At 39.6% G+C, this 21,533-nt stretch overlaps 2 protein-coding genes across 12 annotated transcripts in view; one reads left to right on the top strand and one right to left on the bottom strand.

Annotated features, from left to right (window-relative positions):
• Positions 1–21,533, top strand: part of ccdc177 (coiled-coil domain containing 177) — an 81,275-nt gene that overhangs the window by 4,272 nt on the left and 55,470 nt on the right. The window contains exon 2 of one of the 2 annotated variants that reach the window (XM_082515880.1): positions 9,931–10,085. In XM_082515880.1, the coding sequence (XP_082372006.1) occupies positions 10,026–10,085 (60 nt within the window). In that variant the 5' untranslated portion in view covers positions 9,931–10,025. Of the gene's footprint in view, positions 1–9,401; positions 10,086–21,533 lie in introns of those variants that run through there. The other variant, XM_082515881.1, reaches the window with a different exon arrangement.
• Positions 165–21,533, bottom strand: part of smoc1 (SPARC related modular calcium binding 1) — a 61,266-nt gene continuing 39,897 nt past the window's right edge. For 6 of the 10 annotated variants that reach the window (XM_082515889.1, XM_082515885.1, XM_082515894.1 and 3 more), the window contains 6 exons: positions 17,171–17,363; positions 15,353–15,435; positions 12,763–12,868; positions 11,884–12,128; positions 11,135–11,168; positions 165–5,380 (listed from right to left, as the gene is read on the bottom strand). In XM_082515889.1, the coding sequence (XP_082372015.1) occupies positions 5,341–5,380; positions 11,135–11,168; positions 11,884–12,128; positions 12,763–12,868; positions 15,353–15,435; positions 17,171–17,363 (701 nt within the window). In that variant the 3' untranslated portion in view covers positions 165–5,340. Of the gene's footprint in view, positions 5,381–11,114; positions 11,169–11,883; positions 12,129–12,762; positions 12,869–15,352; positions 15,436–17,170; positions 17,364–21,533 lie in introns of all 10 variants that reach the window. The other 4 variants (XM_082515890.1, XM_082515887.1, XM_082515888.1 and 1 more) reach the window with 3 other exon arrangements.

Raw genomic sequence — 21,533 nt, forward strand, 5'->3', positions numbered from 1 at the left:
CACACAAATAATTGTGCATAATAGGTTTCCACATTCAAACATGGGGACAATTAATTATAGTCCTTTTTTAACATGGACAGGAAATTCCGCTACAAATTTCCCGTGGGATCTTTTATTTATTTCAACCATTAAAAACACAAAAACTACACAAGTCTGCAGAGAAATTCAGTAAAAACATTATCTTTATTAAAATATTTCAGTTCATGAAATTCAGTTGGCTTGCTTGATGCCGTATCATAAGTAAAAACTTGTTGTGCAGACACTGGATTCAATTTGTCAAACTCCAACCTGCAGTGAACAATCTTCACCATTTGGGGTCAATATTGAACTCCTTCGCCCTCCTTTCAGAAAATTTGTCTTCTGTTAACAGCTCTAAATGCTTTCAACTGCCCAGAAAAGTATAGTTTAAGGAGATGTAATATGGAGAGTTTCCATATTTCTTTAGAATCATTATCAAGCTTTTTAAAATACCACTGTTTATATTGTAGTAATATTAAAGTGAGTCTAATCAGTTGGATACTTAGAGTGTCACACAGTACCTCTACAGTTTCCTCAACATGATTCTGTAAGAGATATAACGTGGTTCAAGTTTTCAAGTGTCTTGTTGCTGAATTCAGTCCTCTCTGTCCATACAACAGTGAGATGTTAAATTCTTCCATATGTTGGGCAACTAGATAGCTGCTTTAAATTTATGACACACTTAAGGTAGGAAACAGCATGAAGTATCCCAAAGAGTGATACAACCCAGGTGGAAGCTACTACTGCGTTGTAGCTCATAAACTTTATGAACATTTTCTGAGCTTTGCACTTGACTGATTCATTTTGAGATTAAAAGAAAAAAGCCTTTAGCCTCTTTTGTTTTGCTTGTGTCTACTTTGACACAAGTTTGAAAATGTCAATGATTCTGAGCAGCACCCAAATCCACATGAATCATTTTTATTCAAAAATAACACATTTCAGTGTTTTCTTTTCCATGGATCTAATTTCCTTTGCTATGAATAAGAAACATTATCAAAACACATTTGAATGGTGAAGTGCAAAAACAAGTGAAACAAAAAAAAGCTGTCTTTTCTCTACCAAACTGACATGCTACAAGACTCCTTCACTACATTTTTCCCATCATGATTTGTAGTGATTACTAGCCTTTTGGGCTGTTTTAGATCTTGCATGTGATTTGCAGCTCTGCAGCGTCTGGAAGCACTTCAGCAGACACACATAAGCTCACTGTGTTCAAACCTGGATTGAAACAGGCACTCAGGAGAGACTGCACAGCCCTCAAAGAAAGGCTGGTTTCTTTTCTGGTTTCTTGGCATAACTATCCAATTCAAATTAGATGCAACTGGACTTGTGATTGTAGTATATTAAGCACCAGATACTGCATAAGTATGGTCCTGACTGTGCGTAGTGATGACGACGGGAATCTTAAAACACAAACTGAAATAGTAAACTAACCTCACCATAGTTAAAATAAACAGTCCTCAGAGCTGACAACGTGCAGTCTCGCCTAAGCATTTCCATGTTGTGAATTAGCTACTGTAACAGCCTAATGTTTGACATGATATAAACAGAGAGAAAAGTATATCTTTTTTTACAAGAAGCCAGAATGACAGTGAAGTAAGTGAACAATCATACACCCCCACAGTGACATTTAGTAAAACAAAGCTTATTGTACATATTTACAAAAGGAGCTTTTTTTTGTCTCATAATTGTGAGCCATTGCAGGGACTATTGGGGAATACAACTCATACAAAGTATTTAAACCACAACAGCAAAGGCACGATTCTCCGATTGTTCCCAAATGTGAGGATCACATTTTTATTTTTTACACTGCAAAACTAAAAGGATTTTTTCCCCCCTTCACTGCTCATAAAATGTTAGCATTTATCAGACACCCGGGGCAGTATTTTTCAAAAGACTTACTTCAGTGTCTTACATAAAGTGGAAAAGCTCCACTATGAGTAGTTTTAAGTGTTTGAGACAACAAGACTGACATCAGCTGTTTGAGGTCAGACAGTAATTGTGTTTACATACACAATACATAGTCTGACATTACTGGGAAGGCTCCAGTATTTACTGTATGAACTGCCACGCCATATCTTGCGAGGTAAACGTGAATATGATCGATGAAATGGGCTGAGATTAACAAGATATTGAACCATGTGAACTTCTTACTCTATTTACTGGTTAGATTAGTCAACTGTGGAGTCGTTTTTCTCTGATACTAATAATATTTAAAACATCTTTATTGGAATGTAATCTATTTAGAAAACTAAAATCTCCACAAGAGAGTCAAAGATTTGTTCAGTTTGGATCAGTAAACACTAGAAGGCAGAATTAAAGAAAGATCATTACATGATTGATTTTGTAAAGAACGGATACTAACATTATAATAGTGTAGTTTAACAAAACCTGCACAATTACTTTTAACACTATATAAACTTATACACAAAAGAATGGGATGCATGTATTATAAATGAGTGGCCTCCACTGTGGTAAGGACACATTTAAATTGAAGATGCATTAGTGAATGCGTCCCATTTGTTTATGTAAGCACCAATGCAATGGATTCTGATCACATAGTGTCAGACTTGGAACTTAAACAACAATTTGCCAGCTCCTCATTAGTGTAAACTTGAGATCTATGTTACTTTATACAAATCAGAGGTGCCTGGTGCAATAGCAACTCTGGAGGCTTGGGAAAATTTAACCAAATCGGTAACACATGAAGACAGATTTTGTTTCAGAGCTCAAACTTTGTTTTTTTTCCGGGAAAATATTTTGCGGCTCTTTTTGCAAACAGTGTGTTTGTTTTGGTATGAAATCATTTGTACAATTCTACTTGGTTTCAGAAGAGCATCTATCAAATTATCTGTCATTACAAGGTCTAGTAGCTCGCCCATCTAACATAAAGCTTCTCAATAACCCAGCTCTAAAAACACCTGTGTGGACATTTATGCTAAAATGCAACCCACAACTTTATACGGCTGTATTTTAGAGTTGTTTGTCTCTGTGTGGTTACATGCGTGTGGTTGCATTCCTGAATTCTTTCATTACTTCATATTTAATACTGTTTGTTCGTATTCCAACCTTTGTGTAAACATGTTGAAATGTCTTCCACTGGGTGCAACAGTGTAAAGTTCCATGAACATCCTGTGTGAAATCTTTTACTAGCAGCTGTTTTGCATGTTTAATTTGTCAGAATCTTTTACTATTTGTTCTATTATTATATTTGTTTTTTACAAACCCATTTCCAAAAAAAATTCAGAACACTGTGTAAAATGTAAATTAAAAAAAATGATTCCACTGATTTGCAAATATCATAAACCCATATTTTATTTAAAATAGAACACTGAAAACATATCACATGTTTAAACTGAGACATCTCATGAAAATATTCTTTCAAAAGTAAGTGGTACCAAAAAGCCAGCTTGTGGAAAATTTCACAACTAATCAGGTATTCTTGGAGTTTCTCAGAAGTAAAGACAGACAGAGATCCACCAACCTGCAAAAATGCGCATCTCCAAATTGTGGAACAATATTAGAATAATGTTCCTTTTAAAAGCGATTGAGTGTAAAGAGTTTAAATGTCATATCATCTACAGTAGATAATATGATCTTGTGATAATATCACAAGTTTCACAAAATCTGGAGAAATCTCTGTGTGCAAAGAATAAGACTGAAATCACTATTGTATGTCCGTGATAGCTGGGACCTCAACTGGCACTGCATTAAAAACAGGCATTATTTTCTTAAATGCATGTTAAAGCTCTATCATGCAAAGAAGTAGTTATATGTGAACATGATGCAGAAACACCATAATCTTCTCTGGGCCAAAGGTTATTTAAATTGGACTAAGGCAAAGTGGAAAGCTGTTCTATGGTCAGATGAGTCCAAATTTCAAATTCTGTTTGGAGAGCAAGCGCTTAACATTCTCCTAACTAAAGAGGGAAGAGAGCATCCGCCTTAATAGTGCTCAGTTCAAAAGCCTGCATCTCTGATGGTATAGGGGTACATTAGTACCCATGGAACTGGCAGCTTGCACCTCTGGAAAGGCATCATTAGTGTTCAAAGGTAGATGATATCTTGTTCAGGGAAAATCGTGCACATTTTGGCAAAACGATGCTTAACTGCATGATGAATCTTTTATAACAGCATGGCTTCATAGTATAAGAGTCTGGGTGCTGAACTGGCCTGCCTGCAGTCCAGACCTTCCACTAACTGAAAACATTTAGTTAATGGAACAGAATTCATCTCCCAAAAGTCAGACAACTGGATTGGAACAGAGGATTCTACACAGTGGTAAATATGGCTTTGTCTCAATTAATGTGAGATACGTTGCTACCAATAAATTTCAAATGAGCTTTTTCCCAGAAAATGGTACATTTTCATTTGTAAATAAAATATGGGATTATGAGATTTGCAAATCTTTGCATGCTGTTTGTATTTACATTTTACACAGCATCCCAACTTTTTGGGATTTGTTGTTGTAAATTCTCTTTTTTTGATACTACAGAATGTGAAAATAAATTATGAATAGTGAAGAAGAGTGTTTTTGCAATGTTTTGGGGTTGTAGAAAAAGTAATTGGGTAAAAAAAAAGTGACATCCACTTAGCTACCACTGTCCGACACCGGTGCGTGCATGACACTTGACAAAAACCAGATATCCAAAATGTTAATGTATCGAGAAGGTTTTGTGCAGGATTCACGCAGCTAATTCTGTGCTGATGATCCATAGACTCAACTCACAGTTTAATTCCGATACATGCCACTCACATAATTGTTGCTTCTTCACATAGAACATTACACATTTGTTTTAGTTGTTCTAGACTGACTTGTAGAGTGCGTTTTAAATAAGCACCATTCTTTTTTTTGTATGTGACTCACAGCAAGATCCTCTTTTATAGGTTTCCACTGACCTGTGTGCTGCTTTTTGTAACAAAGGGCCTGTAATTTTAATTCACATGGCAAAAAAATGTGTATTAGTACCGCGTGAGGACACACAGAAGGAATCAAAACATCAGACTTAACACACAGAGAATTGTGGTAATATACACATACTTGCTCTTCCAGTGGTGAGCCTGTCATCTTTGCAAATATATTCTCATTCTTACCTAGATATTTTTCAGTCACTTCAAGACAGGAAAAAAACATAAAAACAAATAAAATGTCAAACATAGGGAGAAGAAAGTGCAAATATTTTGGTGCCACTTTGTTTTTCTTTTCCATTTTTTTTCTGTTCATTTACAAAACTCAGGAACTTCTTAATTTTTCTGCTCCATCTGTCTCTGTCCTGTCAGCAAGCGCGCAGATGCCTTCCCTCTGTGCCCTCTGCTCTCATCTCAGCTTCTTGATCCTTCTCTTCTCACACCAGACGTCCTACTGGAAACATGTGCAGGAAGAAGAAGACAAAAGAAATCATTTAATAATGAAAGTGTAGGAAGTAGAGATTTGTTACTACTGATGTGGGCTGTGTTTCTGAGTACAATTAATGCAAACCCTTCAGTGCGCAAACACGTAACAATGCTCTTTGTGCTTTTTTTTGAACATGTGAAAGTCTCTGAATGACCATGTGGAAAGCAGATTTGTCCTCAGATTTTTCAAACAAAGCAGATTTTTAGTTTAATTTAATCTGTTACAGAATTCATTTTATTTTAATTTGTCAAACTTTAATTATATCTCTATATTACAGACATCACCAGCATACTGTCTGCTCTCCATTTTGTTTTTTAAGGTAATTAAACTACACGAGTAATATGTACTGACTCAAAATGTTATCTAGAACAGTAACATCAAATTTCCTGCAATTATGTTAAAGCCAAGCAAAATCTGTAAAGTTGTACTGTTTTGCAGTTGCATGGGACAGTGAACTGAACTGCGCATGCTGCTAACTCATCAATCAGATGTGTGGGTGTATATGTTCAGGGGCAAAAAGGGAGTAGAAGAGAAAGATAAAGAAGGAAAGAAAGAAGAACAGGCCTGGGAGAAAGCAGATGGGTCAAGAGCTTAGATTGCTTGCAGATGGCTGTCAGAATAGAGCCGAGGTCCTCCTGTTAGAGCTCAGGCTGTGTTTCAAGCCATGTGCCTGGGTGTTCACTTTTATATGCAAGCATTTCTATGCTGAGTTAAGTTTGGTTTAAATTTAGTGCATTAATAATGAAATTGTATTTCTGTATATAGGTAAATTCTTTCTTTCTGCATATTTTCTGTGCAGTGTTTGCTTGTATGTGTAGACTTTACTGGCCTGCATGAGGTGTTCAAAAGAGCAGCCTGGGGGTAGGGAGCTGCAGGTGCAATATCTGTCAATAAGCTGGATTTCATTTCTACGAAGAAGAAGCCCAGCTGATTTCACTCTAGAGGCTTCTGTAGTCTCAGATGATACATTTACAAGCAATAACTCAGTTCAGACTTTAATGCATCACAATCCTTCCACTGTCCTATAAATCAGCAGTTACATTCCACATGAGCGATCCAGCGGTGGATGTTTTCATCTATACTTTACTGTAACTGTACAAAATAAAATATTATAGCCAACTAATCTTTCCACGAGTCTGTTTAATCTAAGTGACTACCGTTTGCAGTTTTAGCTTTGACTCTTTTATGTAAATAAATATTGCTTTAGGTCCTGTATGTGACCAAAACAGAATGAATCATCTTACCCAGGTCGTAAAAAATAGTTTCTGTGCTTGAAACAGAAATACCAAAAATCTCTACTGCCTCTTTGCATGGAAGCAATGAGGTTAACGTGATCCCTTGTCATAAGATCATTTTGATTTCCATTTTTAGTATTTTATATTTGGCACCATGTCTCTGTTCTGGGACTCCCCCACCCTTCCATGTGCATACAGCCAGTTGGAGAGAACAGCAATACCCCAGCACAGAACAGGGCATATACCAGTGACAACAGATATGACTGATTAAGTCAGGCACACCATGTAAAAGAAGTGTTAGGGTATAGGGGGTTTCAAAGGTGCTTGCAGATGTGCAACAACTGTGGACAGTTGCATGTCCAGCTAAGAAATCAGCTATTGTTGGCTGGTAACAAGATCAGATGATCTTCTGGGATTGAAGTTCAGCTTGGCCTTTTTGCCAAGCCTTCAAGAGACTGAGTTCTTAATTAAAGGTTCTGGATATTGGTTTGGTTGACACATCTCAGCAACATCACCTGAAACTTGAGGACAATGCCTCTGGACTGGCAGACCAGAGTGGCGGTAACCCTTTTTAAGAGGGGGGACCAGAACATGTTCTCTAATTTCAGAGGGTTCCCACTTCTCACCCACCCCAGCAAGGTCTATGACAATGTTCTGGAGAGGAAAATCCATCTGTTAGTAAAAGCTCATATTCAGGAGGAAACATGGTGGTTTGCAATACTGGACCAGCTCTTTACTCTCTCAGAGAGAATGGAAGTTTGCCCAATGAGTCTGCATGTTGTTTGTGAACTTGGACAAGGCATTCGACTGCATCTGTTGGAACATCCTTTGGGTGGTGTTCCAGGAGTGCAGGTTGACTGGCCAGTAGCTGCAGTTCATTCAGTCCCTGTACAGTGGTAGCGAGAGCTTTATCACCGATTCCTTATAACTTTAATGGATGGAATTTGTAGGTGGAGCCAAGTGTTGGAGGATCTCTGCTCTGGTAGCCATCTGCAAACCACTTCTTTGCAGATGATGTGGTTCTCCTGGTCTCATCAACCAGCGACCTTCAACTTGCACTAGGGTGGTTTGCCGCTAATTATGTAGTGGTAGGATATGAATCAGGGTGTCAAAGTTTCAGAGTATTGTTCTTATTCAGAAAAGGGTGGAGTGTTAACTCCAGGTCATCGACAAGCTATTCCTTAAGTCGAGGAGTTTAAGTATCTTGGGGTCTTGAGTTCACGAGTGTGGGGAGAGTGAAGTGGGAGAATGATGGCAGATTGGTGTGGTATCTGTAGTGAGGCGGACACTATTGGCTTGAAGACGGAGCTGAGGGTGAAGCTGTCAGTTTACTGGTTAGTCTATGTTCCTACCTTTACGGCCATGGCCATGAGCTCTGGCTAGTAACCAAAAGAATGAGATTGCAGGTGCAAGCAACAACAATGAGCTTCCTCATGAGTTGTTGGTCTCTCCATAAGGGACCTCTGTGATTCAGGTTGGCTCACAGCGGTGCTGCTACATCTCCACATTGAAAAAGAAGCCAAGTAAAGCCTCCTGGATGTTTCCTGGATGTTGAGTAAGACAAGGTGGCCTGGGAGAGGGAGGTCTAGGTGTAACTATCGCCATGACCCAAACCTGGATAAGTGAGGATGGATGAATGAATGGATGGTTTTTCAGACATAAAATGAAGTATTTGGCTAAAGTTTGTCCTATGTCACATTAATGGATTTTTAAGTGGTAGTATTCGTTGTCATAAATCCTTTACCTTGGCAACACTAGTGGCATGTTCTACCTGTTGAGGCAGGTCCACAATATTTCCTAAGAGCTTTTTCCACTGAAGTCATGCTGTTCCTCTCTTTAGCTCAGATAAATGTCTCTGTTGTGAGAAGCTGAGCGACAGTTGTGCTGATGAATTGGCTTTGCAATTACGAGGCTCCAGAGGAGCGAATGGTCCTCTCCCTCCTCTCTTCCCAGTCACTAAGGACACTGTCTGTGCCATTAACAACACAAAGCTCTCCAGCCTCTCCCTGGACACCTTGGCCCCACTTCTGATAAAGAGCTGAAAGCAGATCCTGTCTAGCAGTGAATCGCCTGGCCTCACCTGGGACTGACCAATAAAGCCACTTGGCTCAAGAGCTGGGAATCATGGTATACCTGTGCATAATGGCAGCAGGGGGGAAATCACTTTGCTAAGACGAGAGATACACTGGCTTGAGTTTACTTTCAGTTAGGTAAAAACAGCCCATTGAATGACTTTTGTAGCAAATTCCTGAAGCTAATGATATAAAGAAGTAATGCTTTCCTGTCAGTATCCTCTCTGATGACCTCTTTCACATCAGCCCAGAATCCAGAAAGTCAAGCTGATGTCACTGTAATTAAAACACAAGTGGTGTTGGCTCTGAGGGGGCAGGAGTTCTCTAATGGCCCTGCATCCCCAGTGCCAAGGCTGCTCAATAATGCCCTCTTTTCATTCCTGCCAGACGTAGCCAGAACAAACAGGAGAAGAAGACAGGAAAGCACTAAGGGAGACAAGAGGAAGAGAGGAGTTTGACAGAAAACAGAAAAAGCATAATTCTGTGTGCTAGACTGTCTCATCTGTTTTTGTTACTCGTCTCGTCTACATAACAGCACTGAATTATTTATTTGCCTCTGCCAGGTGAAATAAGTTTATGAATACCTCCAGTGATGAGCTCATTAGTTTCCTTCCTAATCTCTGCTTAAAGACTAAAAAAAACATATTTATATGACCACAGACTTATTTTTAATTAAAGGATTATAATTAACGTAGATGGCATAAAAAAAGAAATCCTATTGGTTTTACTTCTGTAAACAAAATGAAAATAAATCCTTCAGGTTTTGAAACCACCTTCCATCACATTCCCATCATGTGATTCACACTGGAGTGACTTCAGTTTGCTGTCAATCTGACAATACATGACGTTCTGCATGATGTACAAACCATCACATTTAGAACTTGTTGATTAGCCTGTTTGTTTTAAGTGTTATAGCAAAAATGAGCAAATCCTCATTCACAAAGCCCGTGCTATTCTTGACAGCAGGTGATGCATACTGCAAACTAAGGCCTCTGTAGTCACTCTCACTAGATCCTCAACATCCTTTAACTGTGTATGACCCTGTGAGGTGTTTGTGAGCACTCATACATGCACAAGGCCATGTGTTTGCACTTACTGTAAAATGTGTTTACGTATTTCTAAATGGAATTAAGCCTTTCGGGGGGAAAAAAGAACTTTGTTAACCTTGCTCAACTTGTTTAACAGTGAAACATTCTTGTGTTTTGTTCAGGAATTATCTGAGCTTCCAGACCTGTGGCTTACCAGTTGACTGACTGTAAAAAGAGATTACAGAGAATACAATCATTGGCCTTGGCTTCATCTGTAATGACGTTTCCACTGTCTTCAGAGGATGGATGCCACTCTTTTCAGGAAATATCTCCCAAGGTATTTAGATATTTTTCCTTTGCTTTTGCCAACATGTCAGGAGGGAGAAACCTCATACAGATGAGCTCTACTCTTCCTCAAATGCTTGAAATCCTTCAGCAAAAAGCACACACTGTAAACGGTAAATATATCAAGCAAGAACCCGATGACGATCCGGAGGACAGTGCCTGATAAGATTTAAGGGCTGACAAAGGCAGCTTCACTTAAACCACTTAGGCCATTAAGGAACAGCTAGGCATACCTGAACACAATGGCTGTCTCTTAGTCAAGACAGTGAACAATGCCATATGTTCTTACAGGCTCTAGCTTCTTTCTGCAGGCTCTCTCCCTCTTCTTGTCTTTTTTTCATACTTCACTTTCTCCACAATCATCAGCAGCTTATAGTGCCTGAGTGGCAGCATTAGGAGCCATATAAAGCTGTCAGGCCATTTACCTCCAGCTCTTAAGCATGAAGGTGATAGATTCAGTGACTGTAGTGAAACAGCTAGACGAGCCTCCTCTGCTCCAGCAGAGGAGGCTGTTTATCCTGGCAGCCATGCCCGGGGTCCAAGAACCCTGACGTTATGCCCGCTCAGAGCCACTGTTCTGCAGACACCGGAGGGCAGAGCCAGGGTAAACACATGACCTCAGTGTTATGTGGCGTTGAATAGGGCTGGCGGTTAGACTCAGCAGCACCAGTGGGATCAATCACCACTCACTGAGGGGAATCCCGTTAGAGTGATCAAGAGGAGAAGAAGACAGGAAGATGGAAAAGAGCAGCGGGACGGACTTAAAGGTCGATTGATGAGTTGGTCATAATTTATTTGTTGTTGCTGTGACTTACAAAAAAATGTAATTAACTAGTGGGCCAAAGTAATTGTGTGTTGATAACAAATCACACAGGGAATAGCATGCACTAGTACTAGTTTTAAATACGCCAGACTGTCACATTGCACATGTACGAATATGTGTTAATGGATTATACAACAAGCCAACTACAGCTCCTGAAGCAAGAAGCAGAGTTAGTGAAAGCGTATTAGTTTGCCTTACTGAACAAATTTGTCCCTTGCCTTGTCCCTTGGTTGCCACTTGTTGTTGAGCTACCTGCAAAAAAGAGAAACTGTGATTAAACCTAATGGGAGTGGATGTCTTCTTTTTGGGTTTGTTGGGTCTTTTTTTTGGTCACACAGCAAATGTTATATTTTAAGTGCTTAAGGTAATTTGGCTATTAATGGATATTAATGCTTAAAATATAATTTCTTAATATTCAGCACCAAGTAAAATTCTACTCTCCACAAATATTTGAACTGCAGCTGCTCTGAGAATCGTCGTTGTTGTTAGGCTTGTTTGACAAATGCTAATAGTCTCTATTAGGAGCAAACTTATTATTAGTACTTCAGTTTTCCTGCCCAGACTGTATGTGTCTAGGATTGGTTAATGCATCAGTCTTGTCTAAATATTCATTAGTGGGTGCTGAGTGCATTAGCCTTCTTTGGACTGCGAACTGATTCAACTGTTTGTCACTTGCAGTACAGTTACTTCATCTTTTACTTAAAATTACTGTCTTACTGTGACTGACTTCACATTTTTAAGCTATGAAACCATAATTATGTTTATTAAACTATGTAACAATAATGAAATATTAACAACAGACTAAAGCCATAAAAGAGTTGCAGATGAGCTCCTAATGCCAACTGGCATCTCTGTCCAGTTGCTGAAGGAGGCCAGCCATGGTCTTACTGCATGGTTGTGCTGGCACAGCACTCTCAGTCATTTTGATTTCCTAGTTTTCTCCTCAGCTTCCTTCTTCCTCTCTTACCCTCCTTGCTGACGCCCAGGCAGCCTTTCAGCTCCTGCAGGGAAATGGCTTTGTCCTTATTCAGATCACAGTAGTCGGTGAACTTTCGGGCACATTTCTTGGGTTTGGCTTTCTTCTTCAAGTACTTCTTGAAAGGCTTTAGTTCCTTCTTGTTGATGTCTTGACTACCATTGTTATCCAACTGGGCAAAGTACCAGTGCACCACCCTCTCTTCTAAAGTGTGACTGGGGTCAGGCTCCACAAACCTGAGTAGATACAACAGGCAACAGAAACTGAAAAAGAAAATCTGATGGAAACTCTTCAAAAAGTAATGTGAGGGCAGAATTACTTTTGGGACATTCACCACATCAATAGCCACAACTTGGTCAAATTTACTGTTAAATTACAGTAAAGTACTAGCAGAGAAGTTTCCAGGACTGGGCTCACATTTTGCAGTGTCTACAGTAATCCACAGCTTCTTACTATTAACAAAAAACTTTTTACTTCTCAAAAGTCCATTAAAAGAAATGCTTCTGTATTCAGCATTTTAACAACCACCCTGAAGATAAAAGCTGGCAGAAAAACACAGAACACTTATCACCAAAGAAAAATATAATGTGTTATGCCAGAAAAATGTAAAGTAGATTACAGTTGATATTTCCTTAAAGGCATTTACAGTATTTAACTATATGGACACTGTTATTCCAAAATATCATTCAGCTCCATCATACACACATCTTTAGCACCAATGCATAGTAACTCCTGAAGTCTAGTGTCCAGATCTTCACATTGTGTGTCATAGAAATACTCTGTGTTTGCAATTCATTAAACCAAAAGGAAACAATGTTTTCCACGAACAATCAGCCAATATGTCAGTCTGTGGTATGTGACGCTACTTACCTCCCACCACCAGAGGGGGCTGGTGAGTTTATGGCTTGCACCATGTCTGTGGTGAGGGCATCTAACAAGCTTGTAATGAATTCCACTTTCTTGCCCTCAGGGCAGCCTGGTGCAAATAAAAGACAAAAATACACCAAAATTACCTACCACAACTAATTTGAGCCATTAGGCCGCAATGAAGAGCCTCTAAACCTTCAACACCAGTGAACCACTGTGACAGATGTCAAATAGAAAACGTCTGTTAGACCGTCAAAACCTTATATAGAGCTTAGTGACCAAGTAAATCTGTTAAAAGTGACCAGGTGAAAAACATGAACATATGAATGTATGCTTTAACAGAGGTGAAATACATTGTTTGGCTGTTTTGTTAGACTTCAAAAACACAGAGCTGAGGCACATGGGTGAGGTGGGGCAGAAGTGTGCTGTGATGAGAGAGCTTTCTTGAGCAGAGCAGACCTGTTAACTTTTATGGCACAATTTTGAACACCTTGGGTAGCTTTTTTTAATTGCCCAGATGTATTTTAAAAGCACACAAAACCAGTGCAAAATTTTCCCTCCTAATTGTGTCTCTTAAAGGGAAACTTCAAACGCAGCTGCACTGTAAACTAATCTTCCTATTCTGCCTTTTTTTTTCAGTCTCTTCTTTTTTCTCTCGAGCTCTCTCTGTAGATCCCCCTCCTCCCCCTTTCTCTGAGGATTTGTGGCCTCCTCATCCTCTGCACCATTCACGTCTTTTCTTTCCTTTTGTGTTAGCTCAGGACGGTCTGTGGGAGGCGGGTTGATGCCCCGCCAGGTGAATCCAATTAGCATTTCCTACAGCATGACAAGCTTGAAGAATCTCTACCTCGCTGTGCTTTAATCCAAGTGTTAAATTGGGGTGTTATGAAGCGCAAACTGTTATGTTGTATGTAGCTTATGAGGCAAGGTGGTTCAGGATGTCTGCCAGCATAAAAGAAGCTGCGGGCACATGAAAGCTGCTACAAACATGATTGTTGCAGGTATAAACATAAAGAAGGGTATTTACCCTTGAGAGACTCCAAATGAGACCCCCCCCCACTCCCCCCTCTCAACACCTAAAATGAAGTTAAATACTGGTGGGTGTTGAACAATATATGCAGCAATACTGGTATATCTGTGACAGGCCAGCTGATAAAGTCAGGCTTTACCTACAGAGCAGACACTGTAAATACTGCATTGGCGGCATATGTATGTGGATGTGTTCAACCTTTCAATTTGAAGGCATTTGCTGATTCATGAAAAGTGTAATTTTGCTTTACTGTTTGGTGGACTTTACCATTATCACATTACAAATTGCATTGTCCTAAACAATTCTATTCAAAGTATAGCCACAGGCAACTAAGGCTTTACTTTACTACAGTTGAACTTAATGGATCTCATCCTTTGGTCTCAGAGGACGAGCTGTTATATGCTCAAAAGGACAGAAGCAATATTGTCATTATGTGTAGTTGGTGAGGCTGAACCTGTAGCCAAATGCTGTTAAGCCTCACCTCTTAAACATTCTTTTTTCACCATTGCCTTGATGTGACAGCCATGAAATATCATGCTTTGTTGTGGCGGTTCAGAACATCCCTCTACAGTACATAAAAATATCTACACTCAGCTCCCTGCAGTATCCAACACCACCAGCAGCCCCCCCACATGCCTTGCCACCACACCCCACAACACTAACACCTTCCATAAAACATACCACACATCTGCTGCACAGTCAGGAGTATGCTTGACTCTGTAAACTCACCAGATGGGGAATTAAACAAGAGTTACAATGCAGCCTTAAATGATGGGGAAACAGAGGGGCAACAAAAGTAAGTGAGCAGTAACAAGGGCAAAGGAGTATGAGCCTATGTTACGACCTCTGGCTCAGGGGGCAATCTGAGTCGTGCATACTTAAAACTTTCCAGGTTACATTCTTTAACATGGATTTAAAAGCAGAATTCATGTGGATTATTATGTAGGACCTGGGCTTTTTTTTTTTTTTTTTTTTTTGCAATAGCCACAAACAGGTATACATTGACAAACCACATCTCTGTGTATATATACTATTTTTCAGTTATTTGCTTATATCATTCATCTTAAATAGCTATAAAGAGTTTTTTTACATTATATTTTGGTATAGGTTTCTCTGTTTTGGCAGTATTGACTTTAAAAGTTCTCTTGAATATGATGCACCTTCCTTGTGGTGCTCAAAGTGCCAAAAAATAAATTTAAAAAACTTAAGCAGCAATCTCTCTTTCCAGCAAAGAGACATTGTTGTGAACAGATTCATGTAAAAATCATTTTCTTTCTACCAAACCACACTTGCCAATCCCTTCATGCTACAGAAGCTTCCATTTACCCATGACAAGCAGCCAGTCCCGGTGAGAGGGAGTAAACATTGATGCTTTCCCCCTCAGCTAAGCTGTGTTGTTGGCTAGAAGCTACTGTTTTGATATTAAAGTCCACTGACAGTTATTATTTGGAAAGCAAGTTTAATCTCTAAAGCAGCTATAAAAATTCTACCAGATAATAAATGGAAAGTTTCTGTACTCCCACAGCCAAATTGGATTGAACTGCAGTGAAAAAGTGAAGTGACCTTGCAGTTCTCTGCCTTGGAATGCTTCTTCTGTGTCCGAGACTCGAGATCGTGCAGCTCCATCGCACTCAGGCGTCTGGTACCTGTTACAAAGAGGCAAGCACATGGCTGCATGAGATAGAAGCCGAAGAGGAAAAGCGTAAATCTGTCTTAGCAAAGTGTGAAAAATTGGAGACATCAAAGGAGTTGATTTCGAAAGATCTGAACAGCTAGAGAAGGAAAAAAAAAATCATCACCTGAAACTAAAACCGAACCGAACTAAACAAAAAAACCACCACAATCCAATTAGTCTTCCATGATCTCATTTGCAACATGTAACAAATGATTCAAATTCTGACTTCTTCAAATTACAACCTCTTGCTCTCTTGTCTTTGATCTGTATGCTCTCCCTTCATCTCAGTTGACCGTGATTAACCTTTCTTTATAGCTTGATAAATAAATTGGATTTGAAGTGCACAGAGCTTTTTTTTTTTTTTCTCAAAGCCATAACAAACTGTTCAGCATTACGCGTGGCATGACTCGTTTTCTCCTGGCTATTATATCAGTGGTTCGTGAATACGATGGAAAATGGAGCACATGTGTTTGATTTGTCTTTTTTTTTTTTTTTTAAGCAAAAGCAAGTTATCAACTCTATATTTTTTCACACAGTCTGCACAGCCACTGATCCAAGATGGGGATATCTGATGGATGACTCTGCACATTGCTGTTTGGAGAAGAGAAACTGGGATGTATGACATGAGTTCTAGTCCAAGTGTATTTTTATGTGAAGGAATAATCACCTCAGGGTTTTCATAAAAGAGCTCTGAAATGCAGATCAGAATTTGCTCTGTCTAAAGTTTCCTGTTGTGCAAGTGATTTATCCTAGGGTGTCAAAAAATAAATAAATATGCCTTCTGGTATCTTATTGATTTGAAACTAAACTTGAGCTATTGTCTATTCAAACAGAAGACCATATCTTCAAATTTGAAAAATGTCTTTACTTCAGCTTGTAAAGCATTAAGCCTTTTGGAGAGAGAGAATGACGATTCCTTTTCAGGAACAAAATCAGTTCACTTCTTCTCCAGTGCATGCTTATAGTCCACGCTTTGTCTTTGTCTCGCCACTTGTTTGAAGCTGTAATATTCATCTTCTGATTACAAATCACGAAAACATTTTACAGAAACAAAACATGAGCAGTGAACACTCATTTTTTTCGAACGTGTTTTTAATTCAGAGATCCCCCAACATGAAGCTCGTGCACAAAAAATACTGTGCTTTCCTCAAAGCAATGTAAACAGTAGCAACTGCACTAAAAACAAAGTCATTCCAGAAACAGTGTTTATAGCTAGCTAACCGAAATTCACATAATCTTGGAACTAATTGCTTTGGCAAGTGAACTGGCAAGAGAGCTTGGATCCAAAACTTTCTGGATAATATAACTGACCAGTCTGTCAGTGGGTCCACCACTTTAGTCTGACTTACAGCAAAAAGGTGTGTTATTCTTGAGCTTCTCCTTTGTTGATCCAAGTGAATTATTTTGGGGGATTGATTGCCTCAAATTTTGGAACCAATATGTGCTTTTCAGGAATGGATTCCTAGATTGGTGATTATGACTCCATAATCATTCATTCTCAGATGCCCTCAAATTAACTACCGTAGAGCACTCTTGTTTAAAATTAGACAGATTATTGTTTTTAACACATTTCAGTAGTCCTGTTATTAGCATGTCAGTTATTCATATGATGGCAGACAGACATGCATATCAAATCAATTAAAAACATCTGTAACTACTATAATAAATGATATTGTTTCTTTACATGATTTTTCTGATAATCTTACCTGGTAGAGGTTCCAGGAATGGGGCGTCCCGTGTCCACCAGAACACACCAACAGTAGCCTGTGGACTGGTGGCACTGGACGGCCTTGTAAAGGCCTCCAGGCCCACAGTCGGGGATGAAAATGGCCTCACGAGGATTCTGCAGAGCCTCTTCCAGAGCACTCTGTCTCTCCTGGTCACAAGAGGGAACTTTCTCTAAAAGTATTAGAAACACACTCAGTACAGGAAAATAACAGATTTGGGAAACCAAATACAGACAGCACATATACAAAAAATTACTACTACTAAATTAAAATGTGAAATATGTGGAACAGGGTTCTGGAAGTGTTCACTGCAAACCAGATGTTGGCCTCTGGTAACATTTTATGTGGCCTGTGAGCACAAAAAGGGAAAAAATCCATTAATGTGCATTTTATTCAGGACATAAATGACAATTAACAACATAAAGCCTTATGTCCTGACCAGGCAATTTATAAATACAAACCAAAAGTTTTAATATGGGCATTTTCCAGTGAGACTCAGTCATGTACTGACTGTACAAAGAATCAGTCACACAGGGCCTAGAGACCTGTAACCATCTCGTAACTACCGGTCATGAGGAAAATTTGTATTCTCCAACAGGTTGCAAGTGGTTGCTGAGAGTTACTATGAAATTGATTGCTGTTCTGTTAACTCAGGTCTAGAAAGGAGTCGGTGATTCCCACGGTAATCATCAGTCACTAAGGAAAAGTGTGTACTCCATGAGCAGTTGGCAAGGGGTTGCTAGAGGCTGCTGGAGGTCACTAACAGGTTGCTGTGGTCATTTGTAGTTTGGATGGAAAATGCTGACTTGTCTGCAAATATTCAACTTTTACTTTGAAGTGTGTTTCAGGTTTGCATTGCACTTTTTCCAAGTTTCACTACACCTTCAAGAATAAATGACATGTGTTTCAAGAGAAGTAAACATCGTCCATGCAAACTATAAGCAACCACAACAATTGTAAAGCCAGCAACCTCAAGCAATAACTTACCTACCAGTCGCAGACACACTTTTTTTCGCAACCTGTGGTTATCAGGGTGTCACTGACAGGTTCCCTCTGAGACTCAGACCTGAATTAATGCCATTTTCACATGTGTGGTGACATATGTTGGGTGAATGCGCCCTGCCCCTTTCTTGAATTCAGCTGCCATCCGGTTCTCCTGAGAATCAGCCACCTGACAGTATAAAAGCTAGGGAAGAGCTGCTTGGTCAATATGCGTTAGGACCAGCCTTGAGAGTATTGAGCTATAGTGGTGTCTTGTCTGAGCTGTGACTGAGAGTTTATCTGGGGGTCATAGCAGTAGATATTACCGGACAGAGGTTTATGTAAGAAAGTAAATGTTCCATTCAGTCATTTGTTCTCCCAGCACCTTTGTGCAAAGTCTGTGTGAGCCCATGTTAAAATACTGCACAGCAAGCATGTGGATGCCAGGCATACTCCCTCCAAGCATGTTCCAGGGAGGCAATTGTCACTGTTTAGTAACAACATTGGGTTACGGAGAGATAGTCACATTCTTAACTGCAGATTTTTTTAAAAAATCAAATAGGTCTTTTGTTAAATCACCAATTTTTGACCACCCCAAGAGTAATGCCATTAGCAGCAAAGTTAAATTATGGCTTTACCCACCGCAGTCTTACATGTTTCTGCTCAAAAACAGGCCTCAACCCTTGAGAGATGCTCCTGCAGCACCTTGTCTCAGTGGATGAAGAATGTATTTATATTCACATCCATTTAATCCATTGCTCACTCTTAAGCCACGTCCAACAGAGCTAACTGCTGAGATGGTTACCAAGGTGATTAAGTGTGCTTTGGTTGCTGCAAATCCATTCTTCATTTTACATTCAAGTACGCTATGATGAAGCCTTAAGCAACAATAACAGAGCCACAGTGACTTTTCTTCAAGGTGGTGACATGTGGTGGTGTTTTCACATTAAGGGGCTGACTAGTGCCAAGACAGTGCCTGCAGTCTCGGCTTTTGCTACCAAAGAATAACAGCTGTATCACACAGCCCCTGCCTATTTCAGATCAGCATCAGAGAAGTTGAGCAGTGAAAACAGAAATTAGATTTCTGGTCTTTACATAATTTAAGACCATCCAATAAAAAGCGGGTTGTATTCAACCCCTTTACGTTAGCAAGCACAATAGCAAATCAGTAGTTGTGAGCACTGCTCTGGGCATTTCAGAATATGTTGCTGTTGATTTAAACATGTAGACATGGTGAAGTTGACCTGCTTAAGTCCAAACCAAGCATCAGAATAGAGAAGAAATGTTATGTGAATGTAGCATGATTGTTGGTGCCAGACAGGCTGCTCTCAGCATTTCAGATCTACTGGGATTTTCCCACACAACCATCTCTAGGGTTTGGAGAGAATGGTGAGAAAAAGAGAAAATATCCAATGAGCTGCAGTCCTCTGGGAGAAAATGCCTTGTTAATATTAGAGGTTAAAGGAGAATGCCCAGCCTGGTTCAAAATGATGGGACGGAAACAGTAACTCAAATAATGACTTCTCACAACAAAAGTATGGAGACGAACATCTCTGAACACGCAACACATTGAACCTTTTAGTAGACTGGATGCTACACAGGCTACCCAAAAAAAAAAAAAAAAGAAGATTGAAAGAAAATTGCCTGGTCTGATGAGTATTGCTTTCTGCTGACCGTCATCTAAAATCCACAGACTTCCTGATTATTGCAGTTAACCATGACCATACCTTTGTGAACACTCCAATCATTTCTTGGTTTCTTGTACCTAAATGGCCTCCACAGTCACCAGAGCTCATTCCAATAGAACAACCTTGGGGTTTTAGTGGATCAGGATGTGGTACGACTCATGCCAATATGGACCAGAATCTCTGAGTAACGTCCCCAGCAACATATACAATCAACATTAAAAACAATGAAAGCAGTACTGAAGGCTTTAAAAGGTCCAACCCATTACTAAGAAGTTGTACCTGACAGTAGCTTTGAAGTTTTTAAATTACACACATAATACCTTGTGTAACTCGTTTCTACATGGTTATAGACTCCCTCTCCTCTTTCCTACACCTGTATTTCAAAAGCAAATATAATGATACTATCATGGTCTTTTTACAAATTCACAATAACACAGAAAGCAGTGTTCTGGAACCTTAGCAGGAAATAATAATAAAAATCACAGTGCTGATTTAAAGGCTGACATTTAAATCATAATGCTGTGCTTAGAGTACAGAATATTATTGTCTGTTACAATGGCTGCCGTATCCATTTAGTCATAAAAACTTGTCTTTATATGACTGAGACACATGACAGATCTACACTGGTCCCTGATCAATCACGGCTGCCATCTTTCACGAGATGCCTGATGTCACTGGATGGAAGTTCAGGAAAAGAGTGTAAACGGCCAATGGTAACCAGATAGTATTACGATACTGGCTGTCTTGTGTTTAATAGTTCCACCTAGCTACTCCAGCAACATTATTCATCTTTTGCTTTGCTTTGTTTCCAGTTTTGCAAAGCTGAGCAGGGGAAAAAGTCTAAACAGCTGGTGGAGCACTCTGTACTCACGTCAGTCAACTTTACAGAAGTGACAGAATTGTTTTGAGTCTTCCACAATTTTTCCAAGATGCAAGTCTTTCTGTGACACTGACTGACTGACTGCTGTACACGATCCTCGCTTTCATCCCCAGCTTAAACAAGTGCCCTGCTTTGTCCGCATCACGCAATAATCAAGCTGATATCATGAGCGCAAAACTTTATAGGTGGCGTTTTGAGAACACTGGGTCATGAAAAACCTAGCATGTCATTACTTCTGTTTCTTTTTGTTTTGGCAGTGACTGTGTGCAAAACAAAATACTCTCTTATCACGATCCATGGTGAAGTTAATAAAGGTGGAGATGACGGTGGTGGCAGGTTCAGCAGAAGGCCTGAGACCTAGCGGAGGAGAGTGGGAGGTGGGGAGGTCAGATTTCCTGAGCGTGGCTGCCAGCACAGAGCTAAACGTGTCCTTGCACTAAAGAACATTTTTTGTCCTGTAAGGACTCATACTCAAGTGTTCTTAGTGCTGTCCTCGCCAAGGTTCCTTCACATCCAAATTATTTAGCACTGTTTATTATACAGAGGTTATGCTGGCGCCAGGCACTAGGATTCCCAAAAGAAAATTGTTTTTGTACATATAAATGGAAAAAGGCTGGATGCTTGCAATGTAATCCTTTCAGTTTTGTGTGGACATGAAATTCAATCAACGTCGTCCAGGCCTGCCTTGGATATCTGCATTTCTGCTCTATTTATTTTTTGTTTTTGTTTCTTTTTCAATTTTATTTCCCTTCCTTTGACAGGAACTGAAAGACAAGAAACACAAAACCCTCAG

The sequence above is a fragment of the Aulonocara stuartgranti genome, assembly GCF_965226115.1.
Source record: "Aulonocara stuartgranti genome assembly, chromosome: 19".
Classification (NCBI taxonomy): domain Eukaryota; kingdom Metazoa; phylum Chordata; class Actinopteri; order Cichliformes; family Cichlidae; genus Aulonocara; species Aulonocara stuartgranti.